This window comes from Kogia breviceps, chromosome 13 (assembly GCF_026419965.1).
Source record: "Kogia breviceps isolate mKogBre1 chromosome 13, mKogBre1 haplotype 1, whole genome shotgun sequence".
NCBI classification, from domain to species: domain Eukaryota; kingdom Metazoa; phylum Chordata; class Mammalia; order Artiodactyla; family Physeteridae; genus Kogia; species Kogia breviceps.
Genome location: NC_081322.1, coordinates 41,829,344 through 41,847,546, shown reverse-complemented (window position 1 = coordinate 41,847,546; position 18,203 = coordinate 41,829,344). Strand labels below are relative to the sequence as shown.

Here is an 18,203-nt window from a genome sequence, read left to right as displayed (position 1 = left end):
GAATAGCTTTCAATGCGATAGGATAGTTCAAGAAAAGTAGGTATCTGTATGAACTTAATTTGAATTTTTTTTCACCTGTTTTATTTTGTTTTAAAGATTTAAGCTACCTAAATTATTGCTTAAGGCCCTTCCTTCTAAAGTCTAAAAAAAACCATGCAGAGTCTTTAAAAGTCTGTTTTATTATAGGCTAGGATATAATAAATTCATGATGCAATAGAATTGATTTTTATGTAATGCACATATACTTTAGATTTACATGGGATCCCTTATACAAGCAATGGGTACAATGCAGTTATAACCAATTTATTGGACTGAAAGTGTCACTGAACTCTTTTAGGAGATTTCAGAGGTATAAAGTCTTTGCTATGACTTTTGGCACCAGTTAAATCAATTATAACCCTGCCACGGTGAAATATAATTTAATATATGTCAATCATTTTACAACCAGTTTCCAAGAACATATTGTGGATAAATAACTAAGACTATCTGTACTAAACCTCTAAACTAATTCACGATGAATCAGTTTGCATCGCTCACTAAAAACTAGAAAAAAGTAATTTTCTAACATTAGAATAATTATGTAAATTGTAATATAAACCCATCAGTTGATATTACATAGCGCTTAAAAATAATAAGCTTTGAGATTATAAAGTAACATTGAAAAATGCTTATAATAGAATACTGAATTAAAAAGTTGCAAAATTTTCAGTAATACAAATATGTATAATAAAAAAGACTTGGAGGAATAAAATATCTACTAAAAGGAGGTATTTTAGTATAGTGGGATTATAGGTAACCTTTTTCTTCTCTTTCCTAAATGTTTAAAATTTGTTTATGTTATTTTTTAGTGAAAACAATTGCTATTAAAAAGCATCACCGAATACATAACATTTCACATGATACTGCTTTCTCAACTTTTTTTGGGGTGCTATCTTATAAAAATGGAAGTTAATGGTAGATAGGACAGAAAAATCTGTTTAGAACTTAAAAAAATTCTATAAAAAATAAAAGGAGGAGGTATTAGAATTTTAACTACAAAGAAAACTAGATGAAAATAAGAGAGACAATGTTGCTGATGTCTAAAAATGTGATTATTGGGGCTTCCCTGGTGGCGCAGTGGTTGAGAGTCCGCCTGCCGATGCGGGGGACGCGGGTTCGTGCCCCGGTCCGGGAGGATCCCGCGTGCCGCGGAGCGGCTGGGCCCGTGGGCCGTGGCCGCTGAGCCTGCGCGTCCGGAGCCTGTGCTCCGCAACGGGAGAGGCCATGGCAGTGAGAGGCCCGCGTACCGCAAAAAAAAAAAAAAAAAAAAAAAAAAAAGTGATTATTAAATCTCTTGTTAAAAAAGTTCAAAGTTTTCTTTTTCAGTTACTCTTTGGGGAAGAGAACATCAGCATAAGTAATTAATTCATAAAAGATCACAACTACAGCAGGCATAAAAACATTCTCAGTTACTTTGCTCACCCACCGTACCAAAAAGCTCTTCAAAGCAGGAGGTGATCAGTGTCTTTCAACCTACAGATGTAGATTATGGGATGAGAAAGAAAAGGCACTAACTACCAAATATGGACAAAGCTGATATAAGTGACCAGACCTGTGATCTCTGGAACCATCAGCAAGGACATTATTATAAAGACCATCTTCTTGTAGAGGGGATTCCCAGCCTTGTATGCACATTAACTTTCTCAAATCCCACCACTGATAGAATATAATTATTTTATGCAATGAATTTGTGGCCATTCCATTTCCTGCTATCCCTCAGTAATCAACAGACAACTTTTCAGAGATAAAATTTGAGAAAGAGAGTAAAGTCAACTAGTGCATAAGAAGATAAACATATACCTCTTAACACTATCCTGTTATTTACCAATTTCAACAGCAGTCTGCATGCAACAGTCACTCAATAACAAGTGTTCATTAAAAAGTACAACAGAGAACGTTCTGTTTTTAAGACCACAGAATATTTCTAGTACTCAGAAATCAGAGCAGATTTAGAATGACAGCTAAAAATATTAGTGCACCTTCCTATTTGTATAAATATTTATAGATGTGTATAAGAAAACATACTACCCTTTTAAGGAATCCAGGTTAATAAATTTAAAAAGCCAGAAGAGGGCTTCTCTGGTGGCGCAGTGGTTGAGAGTCCGCCTGCCAATGCAGGGGATACGGGTTCGTGCCCCGGTCTGGGGGGATCCCACGTGCCGCGGAGTGGCTGGGCCCGTGAGCCATGGCCGCTGAGCCTGTGCGTCCGGAGCCTGTGCTCCGCAACGGGAGAGGCCACAGCAGCGAGAGGCCCGCGTACCACACACACACACAAAAAGCCAGAAGATAAAATCGATTATTGCACGCACACACACACACACACACACACGCACGCATACACACACACCACACTTCTAATAAGGTTTAACCTGAAACTCGCGTATCACCTTACCGTACGTGGCAAAAGTTCTTCTTTGCTGTTCAAACATAAAGTCATTGATATGGGCTGGTTCAGCATATCCAGAAAGCATATTTCTAGGGGCAGCCATTTGCTGTGTTCTGAAGGGATTTTCTGGTCCAAACTACAATGTTATAAGAAAAAAAACAAACAAAAAAACACAAATTCTCAGTGTATAAAGCCAGAATGAGTAGAATTACTGCACAATGTATTTTAAGCTCTGAATCATCAGGGGCCCATTAACCTGTTTGGGAACATGCTCACCTCCCGTGGTTTAGTAAAACTGCACAATGCCTGGTTAGCACTGTTTGGCAGCCACCAGGACTGGAGAGGAACCAGCTCACCCAAGCCTATGTGTGGCTATTGAGATTTAAATTAATTAAAATATTCAGTTCCTCAGTCATACCAGCCACATTTCAAGAGCTCAACAGCCACATACAATTACTGGCTACTACATTTTCATTATTGCAGGAAGTTCTATTTGACATTGTGGCTCTAGATAATTGAGACACACTATAGTTTTGTCTAAACGATGATTTGGGGGATTTTTGGAATGGTACCATGATGTAATTTTAAAAAACACATGTTTCTCTGCTACTAGATTATGAGTTCCTCAAAGGTGGAGACTTAGAACCCTCAATACTTTCCGTAGTGCCTGGCATATAGAAAACACTAATGAAGGAAAGATTAATCAGAGTCTCACTGGGGGCAGAAGATACGAAATAGACAATAAAAGTAATGTGCCTGAAAAAGTCCCTAGGAAAAGACATTACAAATGTAAATAAAACTTCTCTACTATGAAAGGTCACACTATGAAAATCTTACACAAAATAGTGCCATTATTATCTATATGTTTACAATGTTTTGAGTTTCCAGAATGGCTTTCCAAATGTTATTTAATTTGATCTGTACAAAAATTCTGGAAAGTTAAAGAGGTATTCTCTTTCTCATGTTAGAAATGGAGAAAAAGGTCAAGATGACATACCTTGCCTGCCTAAAGTCACCAATGCTATTAAAAAAGGTATTGGGAAGATCCAACTCTCTTCTTTCCAGTTTTAAAAATAAAGAATAAAAATGAACTTCCCACTTTGGAAACAGTAGAAGTAGACAGGATATTTTTATTTGAATTCTGGAAGCTCGACTGTCATAATAAATATTTTGACATTAGAACATCTTAGGTCACTACTATTTGAAACCAACTTTTCCATGATACACTTCCAGAGCCACAAATATAAAATATTGATCTTTCCTTAACCAGAATGTTGTCTTCTCTACATATCAACATTGTGCTATGCATAAAAATATGAATTTAAACGTTAATTTGCCTTATAATTTTTTCTGCTTTAGAAGAAAATAAATTACTATAATATTCCTTTCTATTGACAGCTTCCATTTCTAGGTTTAAAATATTCAATCTTAAGATATATAATTCATATATAAAGCTTTTATTACTATTTATTCTAAATTATAATAAAGGACAGGGCAAGACTTTATAGCCCATATTAGTTCTTCCTGAGCTGACGGGTGGAAATAGGGAAAAAAATCTAGATTGCTGAATGCTGGAAGTTACAGTTAACTTCATTCAGTCATGAAATTTATTACAAAAACAAAAACATCCATAAAATTAAAGATAATAAAATGACTTAAGTTGACTAGATGATCTAATTGCTATAGTCAGTTAACATCTGCAAAGCCGCATGTGATATTTCTGGGGGTAAAAAATTTCAAAATGATAAAAATCCCCATTGCCTATATTGTTACTCCTATCACATATAATATATTACCAATCATTATGCTTATAATTTCCAATTTAAAAAAGGAAAGCACAATTTCCATATTCTAATTTTATTAAGATTTTACAAAAAGGGAATAATTCTTCTACAGGTCATAACATATCAAACTGCCTCCATCTTTTAAAGAAAAATTCTCAGTGTTAAGAACTTTGATTTCTGTAAGAATACAGATCCATATATTACAGCAAAGTATAGCTTGTGGTACTCTTCCTAACACTGTTTAAAAATTTAAACGTGCTTATATTTTATACATATTTAAGCTGAGACAACAAAAAAATCTTCCACTGATATAGGAAGCTGCCTGGGGTAGGCTCATCTACTTCTGGCTCACCTTAACTTTCTGGTTACTGGCAACTATTGGAGCTGACCTCAAAGACTAATTACATGTCAACAGAGGAAGGCAGAGAATGTTATTCAGCAGGACTCAGCTCTTACCAATTACTCTCAGATGTTCCTGGTCTGTGTGAATATGCAACTCAATTCTGGGTTAACCATTAAAAAAACAAAACAATGCATATTTAAAAATACACAAATTGATTTCTAAATGCTTCTTTTCAACTTTTGGTAGTTAAGTCTAAGTTTGTATTCAAGTGATTTTTAAAAATATTCAAGTTTTTAAACATATTCAAGTTAATTAGGTATGAGTATTTAATAGTTTTTAGCTAAGGTAATACTGAAGTACACCACAGTCAATGACAATTGTAAATCTCCCATATAAAATATACATATTTAAGTACTAATTCAGACATTGCACCAAAAAAGAAAATGTTTCTGAGGTAAGTAACCTTAACATCTTTCATCTCAGTGAAGTAGTGATTTATTTATAAACTTGGGAGAAAAGCATTTTTAATTTAAGACATTAGTTGATAAATCTAAGAGATCCATGTATTATAAGGCAGTGGTTCTCAAGTCTTCAGCAGGCAGAGTACTTGAAGGTTGATGCCTTAGTAGTATATTATAACATCACAGGAATTAAGAAAATTCATATAAGTAAAAATTGACTATATGAAATCATAACCATAAATTCACATATAGGAAAAAAAAACCCAAGTTACTGAACAAATAATCATATACTCAGGTTGATGTATTAAGTTTTCCATTAATATTCACTACAGTAATCAATGTATAAAACATTTATAAACAAATTTTAAGGTGAGAAGAGCATATTGATTAATTATTATTTTCTATAATTTTGGAAAAGATCACAATTCAATTTTATTGGCAGAATACCTCAATCTTGTAAGACATAAGCACAGTTTAATTATTACAATAGTATATTTTATTAGTGGTTCTATGACCTTGCGCCTCAGTTCCCTCATCTATAAAATAAAAGAGCTGGTCTATATGACTCTAAAGTCCATTCTAACATTAATATTTATAGCAGCCCTTACAGACAGATTTTAAACAGTAACTGGCATTTTCCCCCTCTAAACGTTTATATTTTTTCTATTCCTAAAAGTAATATTATTTTAAGGAGTCTGAAATTCTCTCTGAGGCTTATGGACTTTATATGAGTCTAGAGAAGCTAACAAATAGACTTTTCTCTAAGCGGATCCAAAAGGATTGAGTGAAATGAAGAAAATCACTAGACTAAAACAATGGCTATTATGTTTTCAAGTTCCTTCTGTAATTTGAGAAAGCTTATCTGGATAACTAGGTAGATCAACTAGGAAAAGTCCTCGGTTGGGAGGGAAACAATAATTTATAAAATAAAATAGCCAATTTGTTAGTTTACTGAACTAATGAAGTCAAAACTGCACCTTCTAAATGGTCTTACAGTTATGGAGTGATTGTTAAGAATGATCTGGACTCAAAGCCTCAAATATGGCACTTGCTGGCAGTATAATCTGACAGTTGAATTCCTCACTATAAAATAGGGATAAAAGTACTTACTTCATAGGGTTGTAGTGAGGGCTAAAGGAGATAAGGTATACAAATCCCTCAGTGTGGTACCTGGCATAGTGTAATAAATGGTAGTTTTATTTTATTAGTCTCCATCCCTGTTCTTTTCCGTCATGCAAACCTTAAAAATTAATCTTCCTAAAAATTCATCTATTAAATCAAGACCAAACTCTTTACCTTGGCCCCTACAGCCTGTGCAATACCGATTGTACAAAGTACTATTCTAGCCTTATCCCGCTTTCCTCTACTGATAATGACTAAAACACTACTGTTCTTTAGATTTTATGATTTGGTTCATGCTGTTCCCCTCTGTCTGGAATCTTTCCTCATAAAGGCCTATCTAGCCATCAATGCCAATAATATTAACACAAGTAACAATAAAGGCTATAATTTATTAAATGCTTATTCTGTGCCAGACAGTTTCCTAAGTACATCACATATTATCTCATTTATCCTTATAATTTGGTAAAGTAGAAATTATCTTCGTTTTACCTGTGAAAAAACTAAGATAATCTAAGGTCACATAAGAGCTAATAAGTGGTCTGTTTAGCCCCACATCTCATGTTCTTACCCTGGATTGTATCGCTTATTTCAAAAAACATTTGCCAGTTACAAATACTTTCATGGAACTTTTATCTTTATAACAAGATGCAATCTCTCCTTAAACTTGACTGGTACTTTAGAGGCACTATAGGAAATAGTCTGCTCTCCATCTTTTTTTTTAAAAAAAACACTTAGCATGTCCTCTCTGGTAAACACTAGATTGGGAAGAAGGATTAAATCTTGTCTCTGATGATGGATTCTCAAAATATGAGAACTTGAATTTCATCTAGCAAAGTTCCTGGTAATACCCTTCCAGACTTTGCCAAGTTATACAGACCCTAGTCATAAAGTTCAAAGTTGATAATTTATTATGTCACAGACAATTCCTTTGAAAAATTGTAATTTTTCTTCACTTTTCAGTCCCATCACTCTTTCCTTAAATTGTTGACAGTAAGCACTGAAATGTTCCTGACATAAACTAGTTGATATATTTAACGTGAGGTTCCCTAACACGGGAAAAAAAAGAACAGAAAATTGCTCTGATAATCCCCAAAAGAGAATGATAAACCTACTGCCTCGTCAATAGCACCAAAAATTTTTTGACCTTTTGAATTTTTCTTGAAAGTTTTGAAAATGAATCATACAGCAATACATTAGTTATGCATAGGATCTAAAAATTTAAGAAAAACAGCCTTCATAGAAAATACACTGACACAGGAATGTCATACACAATGCCACTTCCAAATTTTCTCATTTTCTAAAGTTAGTGGCTTAAATTGAAGTACTTTACATTTAAAAAAAAAATCATGAGCATGCCAGTGCTAAAATGGTGCCAAGGGGTATAAAACAGCCTATAATTCAACAGGTTATAAGGATTTAGGAAATAATGGAATAAAATAAAAAATGTACAAGCCTCAGAGCATGAGAATGAGTTTTTGGCTTATTGTACACTTAGGAGAACAGCCAGAGCACTAGCACTGGCATCCTTGGCTGTGCTTTACATTTCCATTGCCATATTTTAAGTGACTATGGAAACCTAAGCAGGCAAAAATTACATGAAGTAGCTTTATCAAAAAAAAAAAAAAAAAAAGACAATGACTATATGCTAAAAAATGAAAAATATTAAGAAGTACTTCTTTCTCCACCAGGGTGCAATAAGATATAGCTCCTCATCTCTGTCTTTAAAGTGCTCTTAAAGATCCTGCTACTGAAACCGTATTATTATTTCTTATAATGACCTTTTCCTGATATCTGTATCTTGTCAATCAAGCATTCTTTTCTCCTTTTTAAAGGCTAAATACCTAGAAATCTAATCTTTTCTATAAAGACTCTCCTAAATGGACAATTTTCACTATTTCTGCTTTTTTTTTCCTTCTTCAGCTTTTTAAATGCTTCCATCACCATTTATCATCATCAGAAAAAAGAATCCATAAGATGACTGACTCAGAGCAAGCAATAAACCGTGTGACTATTTTTGAGCAGTGACCACGTCAGTATGGTACCTCTTTTTAGTGTTTAACACAGCAGCATTTGTCACTAGATGTTTCATAATATACTAAGCATTAATGATGCTAATCAACCAAACTTTTTCCCTCATGGTTAACTTGTAATACTCCCTTATCAAAACCGAGAGGAAGATGTTAACTAAGTTTGCATCTAAGAATTATATATTATTCTTATAAAGGCATACTATTTAACTTTTGGAGAATACAGGATATATTTTCCTTTCTTTTTTAAATTGAGATATAACTAACATATAACAGGATATATTTTATAACAGTTTAAATAGTATACTTTCATCAGAAAACACTGAAAAATTCACCAACTGTTTCTCTACATATGTATAATTTAAATACTATATAGCAAAAGACACTCTTAACTATAATACGTTTTCTTACCTCAGGAGCAAACATGGTCTCATAGGTAGGATTATACTGAACCTCTTTGACAGCAGGGTCAAGGTGAACTCCAGTCTCCAAATCTTCCTACAAGAAAACCAAACAAACATGAAAGATACAAGTATTTACTGTATTTTAGAAACAACATTAAGGTCACACTAGTCATTTTAACATCACTTTTATGAAGATTACACTAGTGCTATGTGATTAATATATAATTCTATATATTAATGTATAGGATTATATATAATTCTAATAATCAAAGACTAATAAAAGTAAGGTAAACAGTTATAGAGGTTAGAATGCATAACAAAAATTTTTTCCTTCAAAAACATTGACTTTATCCCATCTGAACAAATTTCTAAGTAAATTAATACTACTCAAAGCCTTCAAGTAAGAGAGTCCAGCTCTTTTTTATGAACTCAAAAGACCTGATCTTCTGGTTCCAAATTCAGGAGAAGCACTCCTTTATTTAGCAGACCTTATTAGATATGTACCCAGATGGACTTGCTTAGGGACTGCAGAAGAAACAAAAGGAGGTGGCAGGGCCCAAATCTTCTAAATCTAAAGTCTAATAATCTACACTGACTATTAAATTCATCCCCCAACTTAATGAACATAAAAATCTCATCTCCACTAGAGAATCACTGGTAGTCTATCTTTTGTGTAGCCCCACCACATAAACAATACATGCAATACATACAATATAACAATTTTCTAGCCTGGATCTCTCCCTTGAACTCTAGGAATTTATATATCTGAGTTTCAACTCAACATCTTTTCTCCCAGGATGTCTAACAGACATCTCAAACTTAATATATCCCCAAAGGGAACTTTTGTTCTCCCCTTCCCCAATGACTCCTTCTACCCTCCTCTAAATTAACCACTATCCCAGCCTTACATGTGTTCAGGCGAAAACTGCCACAGTTATCCTTGACTCCTTTCTTTCACATTGTATATCCAACCCATCAGCAAATCCTCTACCTTCTATGGACACCCAGAGTTCAACCATTTCTCAAGTCCTCTTTCACTATCACCTCAGTCCAGTTTATCATTTTGCACCTGGATTACTTTAATAGCCTCCTAACTGGTCTCCCTGCTTCTGCCCTTGTCTACCCACAGCCTCACTCCACACAGAGGCCAGTGTGACTCTTTTAAAATATTAGTCCAATTATGTTACTCGTTCACTCTAAACCCTCTGGTAGCTACCCCACTTAGGGTAAGAGCCTAACAAAGAACTACAGGGCTCATTACCAAGTTGTTTTCAGAAAGTATGGCTCCCAAGGGTAGTTTTATAGGGCATTTTTGTCTTGCTGTATTGTCTTGCCTGAGCATTTACTAGGAAAAACATGTTATCAGTACATGTTTAATTTACATATCAAACATGTTATAAAGTTGCTTTACAAAATTTCCTTTAATTTTTTTTTTGTTGTTGTTGTTGTTGTACATGGGCCTCTCACTGTTGTGGCCTCTCCCATGGCGGAGCACAGGCTCCGGACACGCAGGCTCAGCAGCCATGGCTCACGGGCTTAGCCGCTCCGCGGCATGTGGGATCTTCCCAGACCAGGGCACGAACCTGTGTCCCCTGCATCGGCAGGCAGACTCTCAACCACTGCGCCACCAGGGAAGCCCCCAAATTTCTTTTAATTAGGGTATTCAAGTTATATTTTGAAATTCTTAAGGAAGTTATATATCATCTATGAATTATATTTCAGGAAAGCTGAAGTTACAAAATCACTATTATAAACTGAAGAAGTCTGAATCTAAGTGGTTGAGAATTTACCCTCCAAATCTGTCCCTCACCCCTACTAACTTCTGTCTTCACCTAGCCCTGTGCCTGTGCTCACTTTACTCCAGCTTCACTGGCTCATTTGTTATTCCTGGAATTCACCAAAAGACAATCCTGCTTTGGGGTCTCCGCACTTCCTGTTTCCTCTTCTTGGAATGTGCTTTCTCTGGATACCCACATGACTGTTCTCTCTCCTTTCAGGTCTCTGCACAGTTTTCCTACTTTCCCCTTACCTTGCTTTATTGTTCTCTATTATATTTATCATCACCTGACATGTATTAATTGTCTACCTCCCTCTATTAAAGTATAAGCTGGCCTCTGTAGACTGGTGGAGTCCAGCAGGAAGCTTTAAAGAAGTTTCATGCCGGGCCTCACCTCATATTTTCTGATTTAATTCCTCCCGAGTGAGGCCCAGCATTGGTTCAAGCTTCCCATGTGATTCCAAAGTTGCAGGCTGAGAATCAAAGTCTAAGCAAATTGACCATGAAGTCCTTTCACAGAGGAACAGAGAGAAGTTTGAAAAAGGATGAGATATTCTGAAGCCCTGGTCTATAGTGTGTATGTGTATGTTTCTTTGTGTGATATTGTTTGTTAAGGTCTGCTTTTACCATTTGTCCTAGAGTTCTGACTGTTCATTATTTTGTTTGTTTTCTTTTTATGAGTGTGTGTATGTTTATTTCTATGATTTTTGTCTGTTTAGTTTTGCTTTTACCATTTGGTTTGGGGTTCTGTTGGTTGTTTTTTTTTTTTTTTTCCTATTTTTCTTCCTTTTCTTCCAATCCATGTGGCTGGCAGGGTCTTGGTGCTCCGGCCGGTGTCAGGCCTGAGCCTCCAAGGTGGGAGAGTCAAGTCCAGGACACTGGACCACCAGACACCTCCCGGCCCAATGTAATATCAATCGGTGAGAGCTCTCCCAGAGATCTCTGTCTCAACATTAAGATCCAGCTCCACCCAACAGCCTGCAAACTCCAGTGCTAGACACCCCATGCCAAAGAACTATCAAGACAGGAACACAACCGCACCCATAAGCAGAGAGGCTGCCTAAAGTCATACTAAGTTCACAGACACCCCCAAATGAACCACTGGACATGGCCCTGATGACTGAAGGACAAGATCCAGCCCCACCCACCAGAACACAGGCACGAGTCCCCTCTACCAGGAAGCTTACACAAGCCACTGAAGCAACCACACCCACTGTGGGCAGACACCAAAAACAATGGGAACTACATACCTGCAGCCTGCGAAAAGGAGAACCCAAACACAGTAAGTTAAACAAAATGAGAAGACAGAGAAATATACAGCAGATGAAGGAGCAAGGTAAAAACCCACCAGACCAAACAAATGAAGAGGAAACAGGCAGTCTAATTGAAAAAATTCAGAGTAATGACGATCCAAAATGTTAGAAACAGAATGGAAAAAACCACAAGAAACGTTTAACAAGGACCTAGAAGGACCAAAAAGCAAGCAAACAATGATTAGCAACACAATAAATGAAATTGAAAATTCTCTAGAAGGGGCTCCCCTGGTGGCGCAGTGGTTGAGAATTCGCCTGCCGATGCAGGGGACACAGGTTCGTGCCCTGGTCTGGGAGGATCCCACATGCCACGGAGCGGCTGGGCCCGTGAGCCATGGCCTCTGAGCCTGTGCATCCGGAGCCTGTGCTCCGCAACGGGAGAGGCCACAACAGTGAGAGGCCCGCGTACCGCAATAAATAAATAAATAAATAAATAAAAATACAAATAAACAAATGGTACCTAATGAAACTTAAAAGCTTTTGCCCAGCAAATGAAACCATAAATAAGACAAAAAGACAACCTTCAGAATGAGAGGAAATATTTGCAAACAAAGCAACTGACAAAAAATTAATCTCCTAAATATACAAGCAGCTCATGCAGCTCAATGTCAAACCAACAAAGCTGAAATGAACACTGTGGTACATGACTCTTTATGAATTATGGTTTTCTCAGGGTATACATTGCTGCACTATTTACAATAGCCAGGACATGGAAGCAATGTAAGTGTCCATCGACAGATAAATGGATAAAGAAGATGTGGCACATATATACAATGGAATATTACTCCGCCATAAAAAGAAATGAAACTGAGTTATTTGTAGTGAGGTGGATGGACCCAGAGTCTGTCATACAGAGTGAAGTAAGTTAGAAAGAGAAAAACAAGTACCGTATGCTAACACATATATAGAATCTAAAAAAACCAAATGGTTCTGATGGACCTAGGGGCAGGACAGGAATAAAGACGCGGACGTAGAGAATGGACTTGAGAACACGGGAAGGGGGAAGGGTAAGCTGGGATGAAGTGAGACAGTAGCATTGACATATACACTGCCAAATGTAAAATAGATAGCTAGTGAGAAGCAGCTGCGTAGCACAGGGAGATCAGCTTGGTGCTTTGTGACCTCCTAGAGGGGTGGGATAGAGAGGGTGGGAGGGAGGCACAAGAGGGAGGGGATATGGGGATATATGTATACATATAGCTGATTCACTCTGTTATACAGCAGAAAGTAACACAACATTGTAAAGCAATTATACTCCAATAAAGATATTTTTTAAAAAAGCTACAGAAGTTGGATTTTGTATGCGTGAATGTGGCCGTAACCTCATAGAACTATTCCTATCATGTCACCATCTTTATTCTGTTGGCCACTTGCGGATGTAGGATATATCTGTAAACATAATGCAAAGATAATGCAAAGTAACATCACAAATTTTGCAAAACAGGTAGGAAAGCATGAAGTTGACAGTGACGGTGGAGAAGAAGCACTGCCACTGACAAATGAAGATCTCGTAGAGTTAGACCAGGTAATGACCAAAGATAGAAAACTGACAGGAAAAGTAATACTATAGGCACACAGTTATTGTTCCAAAATTTTGTCACTATTAAAACACCCCTCACCAAAGCAGGTGACTTAGTTTCTCTACTTTACAAAGATAAGAGTCCTTCAGGTCTGACTCTCTTAAACTTCCTTCCTCTCTTGTTTCAAATTTGTCCACATCTTTATCTTATCTCTTGACTTCAATTTTCAGCCCAAATTTTTATCTGCAGCCTTGACCATACCTAGCCTCTGTATCCACATATCCAACGGCCTACTGAACTTCATTATACGGATATTCTACAGCATCAAACACCTTGCTATGTCCAAAACAGAAGATTCCATTTCCACATGACTCCACTGTCACACATGAACAAATGAGGCACTAAGTCTTACTGATTCTACTCCTAAAATATTTCTCTAGCAACCCTACTCCCACCTTCCCTTCTCCACCATCCTAGTTCAGACTTCATATCTTGCCTGGTCCATTATAATATGTCCTTATCTGCTTTAACTTACCCCCATTTTTGCTGTATTAGACTAATTGCTGACTTTTTAAAATATCAAGCACTTTCATGCTTCCTGTGTTTGTTGTTGGCAATGTTACTTTGTTCCTTATGCATTTCCCTTTGCTATCTGATAATATGTCATCTTCTTTTCCCTGATACCTCCCCTCCTCTTGGCTCAGGAAAAATGCTTTTTCATCCACAGCCCTAAGAGATGTTACACATGACTCCTAATAGCCCTTGTGATACATTATTTGTTGCACATGACTTTTACTTATATTTTATAGTCTTACTGCCCAGCAGAATGCAGGGCATTAAGCGCATGTTCAACAAATATTTGTTAAATTAAACTGAAGAAAGAAATGTCAAATTCCTAGAGAAATTAAAGAGGATGAAGGCTGACCAAAGGTCACTGAAACTGGCAATTATGTCACAGAAAACCTTTGCCAGAGCGATTTTGGTAGCGGGGTGAAGTATGGAGAGCCAGGTGCAAGGGGCAGAGGTATAGCTGAGGATTTAGAAAAAAAAAAAAAAGACATCAATATTTTTGCTCTTTCAAGACATTCAGCAGTAAAGAAGAAGAGATGGGGTACCAGATTGAAGGATTTTCAGGGTAAAATTAAGTTTGTTTTTTTTTCCTTTTTAAAGAAAAGGCTAAGCCAAAGATTTAGTCAATCATAAGCTACAGTAAAGGAGCAAGTAGGGAGAAACATATGATAAGAATGAGGAAATGATCAAAAAGGTATGGTCATTCTAGAAGAGGAGAGAGGGGAGATAATCCAGGATACAACCAGCTAGCCTCTGAAAAGAGAAGCAGAATCCTCCCTGAGATGAAACAGAGATTACAAAGACAAGAATGGGTGATGGGTGATAGATTTTTGGAGTTGGTGGGAGATGTTGGGAGTCATAGATGATCTTTTAATTTTCTTTTAATCTTTTAGTGTTGGGAGTCATCACTGCCACTTAAAATATTCTTTTTCTTTGCTTCTTTGTGGATTAGCTTTAGATTAGAATTTAGGTGGGTGCATCTGCCTGTGAACCGAAATTATAGTCCTAAACCTTAGCTGAATGGGAGCTGGGAGGATAGAATCTGGGTTTCCAGCTTCTGAAGGTAGGAGGCAGGGAAGGATGCTGTTTACATTAAGACTATTAAGGAAGGGGGTTCAAATGATGAGCCACCTATATTACCCTAGAAAGCATACCCCAATCTTCACTGATTAGAGAGAGTATCTACCTAGGGCTCGGTAGCAAAACCAAGTACCACAAAGTTAAACTGCATAAAAACTAAATTAAATGCTTTTCTCTCTTTTATAAGGATAAGCTGCTTATAATAACAACAGGCTTAGCTGTGTTCATACTTCCCCAATGGCTTTTTTAGAATACAGTTGCTAGAACCACTTTATAATATGGTTTACCAGATCTTTCTGATTAAGGGTATTTTAAATATTCTAAATTTGAATTATTTTGATTAGAGTACCACAAGACATCAAGTTTTAAATGCAAAATACAATTTTAAAAGAACTACTCTTAAAAAGCAATGTGGCAACTAATAAAAAATATAAATAGGTCCCCGTGTCTGGCTCCTGCTAAAATTATAGAACAAACTGGACAACTCCTCAGAAAATGAAGAGTTATTAATTTTACGTTTAATTAGAAAAACTTGGACAACACCACAACCTTGTTTTAACACCCATGAGTTCAATAACAATTAGGCATGCAATTGAAATTACCAGAGAATTACAAAGGGTTTCTATTCAGCTTTAATTATCCATGAAAATTAAAGTGCAGTAAGTAAAGTGTACCCTATGAGTCAAATAAGTTTAAATATGTTATCTTTTGTTGTCAAAGTCATTTGAAAATAAAATCATATAATATTTACCTTTCAGTCCTTTTCACATTTCTTACTGTTATACAAATAAGAAAATGGATGTGAAAGCACTTTGTAAACTATAAACAAGACATAAATATCAACCATTATTACAAACTATCAATTTATGTTATAGGTTTTTTGCCAAAAAATAGAAATGAACAGACTTTCTAAAATGGGAGTTTAAGTGGCTGAGAGAAAAAAATAGAAATTCATGTAAAGATATCTTTTGAGTTTGGCCCTTAACAAATACAGAGGAAAAAGAATGTAATAAAAGACAAAGATGGATATTACATCATGATAAAGGGGTCAATCCAGCAAAAAGATATAACATTTGTAAATATCTATGTACCCAACACAGAAGCACCTAAATATATAAAGCAAGTATTAACAGACCTAAAGGGAGAAATTGACAGGCATACAATAATAGTAGAGGACTTTAATATTCCACTTACATTAATGGATAGATCATCCAGAAAGAAAATCAATAATTATACCAGATAGACTTAATAGATAAATACAGAACATTCCATCCAAGAGCAGCAGAATACACATTCTTTTCAAATGCACATAGAACATTCTCCAGGACAGATCATATGTTAGGCCACAAAATAAGTCTAAATACATTTAAGAAGACTGAAATCATATCAAGCATCTTTTCAACAACAATGGTATGAAACTAGAGATCAATTAAAAGAAGAAAACTGGAAAACCACAAATATGTGAAGATTAAACAATATGCTACTGAACAACCAATGGGTCAATGAAGAAATCAAAATAGAAATTAAAAAGAAAAATACCTTGAGACAAATGAAAATGGAAATACAACATACCAAAATCTAGGGGATGCAGCAAAAGAAGTTCTAAGAGGGAAGTTAGAGACATAGGATTACCTCAAGAAACAAGAAAAACCTCAAATAAACAACCTAACTTTACACATAAAGGAGCTAGGAAAGAAGAACAAATGAAGCCCAAAGTTGGTAGAAGGAAGGACATAATAAAGATCAGAGTGGAAATAAATGAAATAGAGACTAAAAAGACAATAGAAAGAAAAAGACAAGAGCTGGTTCTTTGAAAAGGTAAACAAAATTGATAAACCTTTACCTAGATTCACTAAGAAAAAAGAGAGGATGAAATAAATAAGATCAGAAATGAGAGAGAAGTTACAACTGATATCAAAGTACAAAGGATTATAGGATGCTACTATAGGATGCTATTATAGGATCCTTTTTCTGTTTTAAAGTCTATTTTATTGACCCTAATACAACCAATGCCATTTTCTTTTTCTTGGAATTTGCCTGATATATTCTTTTCCCCTCTTTTTATTTTTGATCTTTCTGGGGATCTTAGCAAGCATGGCAAGGCAAGAAAAAAAAAGAAAAGAAAAAAGGACTGAAAGGAAGAAAAAAATACTGTCATGTTTGCAGCTGGTACCATTATGTAAGTAGTAAGATCGGTCAAAAAATTAAATAATGGAGACTATAACACAATTTATTATTATAATAGCATAAAACTAAGATGCACCTAGAAATATCTGCAACAAAACTGTTCAAGATATTGATAGAGAAAATTATAAACTTTCAAAGAAATTAAAAACCTAAAGAAGACCTAAATGAATGAACAGATATAACACTGTCTTCAAATTGATCTAGGAGTCAACCCAACTCCAAACAAAATCCCACCTGGGTGTTAGCAGAATTTACAGGTTAATTCTAAACCGTATACAGAATTACAGGGGACAAGAATAGCCAAGACATTCTTGAATAACAACAAAAAGAGATGGAGGTGGGGTGGGGGTGGGGGAGGTAGAACAACCCTACCAAAGATAGAGCTATATTATTAAAAATGTTCACACCATACACAAAACTTAATTCCATGTGGAGTCATGACTTAAATGGAAAAAGCAAAAATACAGTGCTTTCAAAAGACAAAATGGGAGGATATTTTTATGATCCTTTGGGAAAAGGAAGAATTTCTCCAACAAGGAAAAGGAACCACAATCCATAACAAACCACAACTTTGCAACACATAATTGACGAAGGATAGTATCCAGAATATATAAGGATCTCCTACAGATCAAAAGGAAAAAGACAACCTAATAGTAACTTCAAAAAATAAAATCAAATCACCTCTAAGGTACGTGAAATCTCATTAGTGTTCAGTGATATGGATTAAAAACATTACATAAGTTCATACTTTGCCAGAATGCTTGCTATTAGTCACAATACAATTTGACAAATACAGATGAACTTATTTGTATGCTTCACATCTCCTCCCCTAGACATTTTTCTGTCATTAAATTTACTGGGTATAAGCTTTTTAAAAAGCATATTAACAAACTAGCGATGATCAAAATCCCTTACTCTCTCATCACAGAAACCAGATCACTGTGGGGTTTAGCCCCAGCTCTGCTTCTAATGGACCTCTGATACCTATTCAGTCTTTCCTCCTGGATTATCTTACTTATAACTTGAAGTGACTGAACTGAGTTTTAGAGACTTCCCGTCACTCCCACCCAATCAGTGTACCTTGAATCTCAACATACATGCTTTTTCAAGACTTTGGTTTTCACTTACTCTTTCATTCATTTTCTCACCTAATGTATTTCTCTTTATCTTGTGTACTAGGCATTGAAGAC

At 35.8% G+C, this 18,203-nt stretch overlaps 2 protein-coding genes across 3 annotated transcripts in view; one reads left to right on the top strand and one right to left on the bottom strand.

Annotated features, from left to right (window-relative positions):
- WASF1 (WASP family member 1) overlaps positions 1-18,203 on the top strand; it is a 150,608-nt gene that overhangs the window by 38,437 nt on the left and 93,968 nt on the right. The window lies entirely within an intron of this gene.
- CDC40 (cell division cycle 40) overlaps positions 1-18,203 on the bottom strand; it is a 49,124-nt gene that overhangs the window by 27,501 nt on the left and 3,420 nt on the right. For both annotated transcript variants that reach the window (XM_059083599.2, XM_067011623.1), the window contains 2 exons: positions 8,574-8,660; positions 2,432-2,561 (listed from right to left, as the gene is read on the bottom strand). In XM_059083599.2, coding sequence (XP_058939582.2) covers positions 2,432-2,561; positions 8,574-8,660 — 217 coding nt within the window. The remainder of the gene's footprint in view (positions 1-2,431; positions 2,562-8,573; positions 8,661-18,203) is intronic.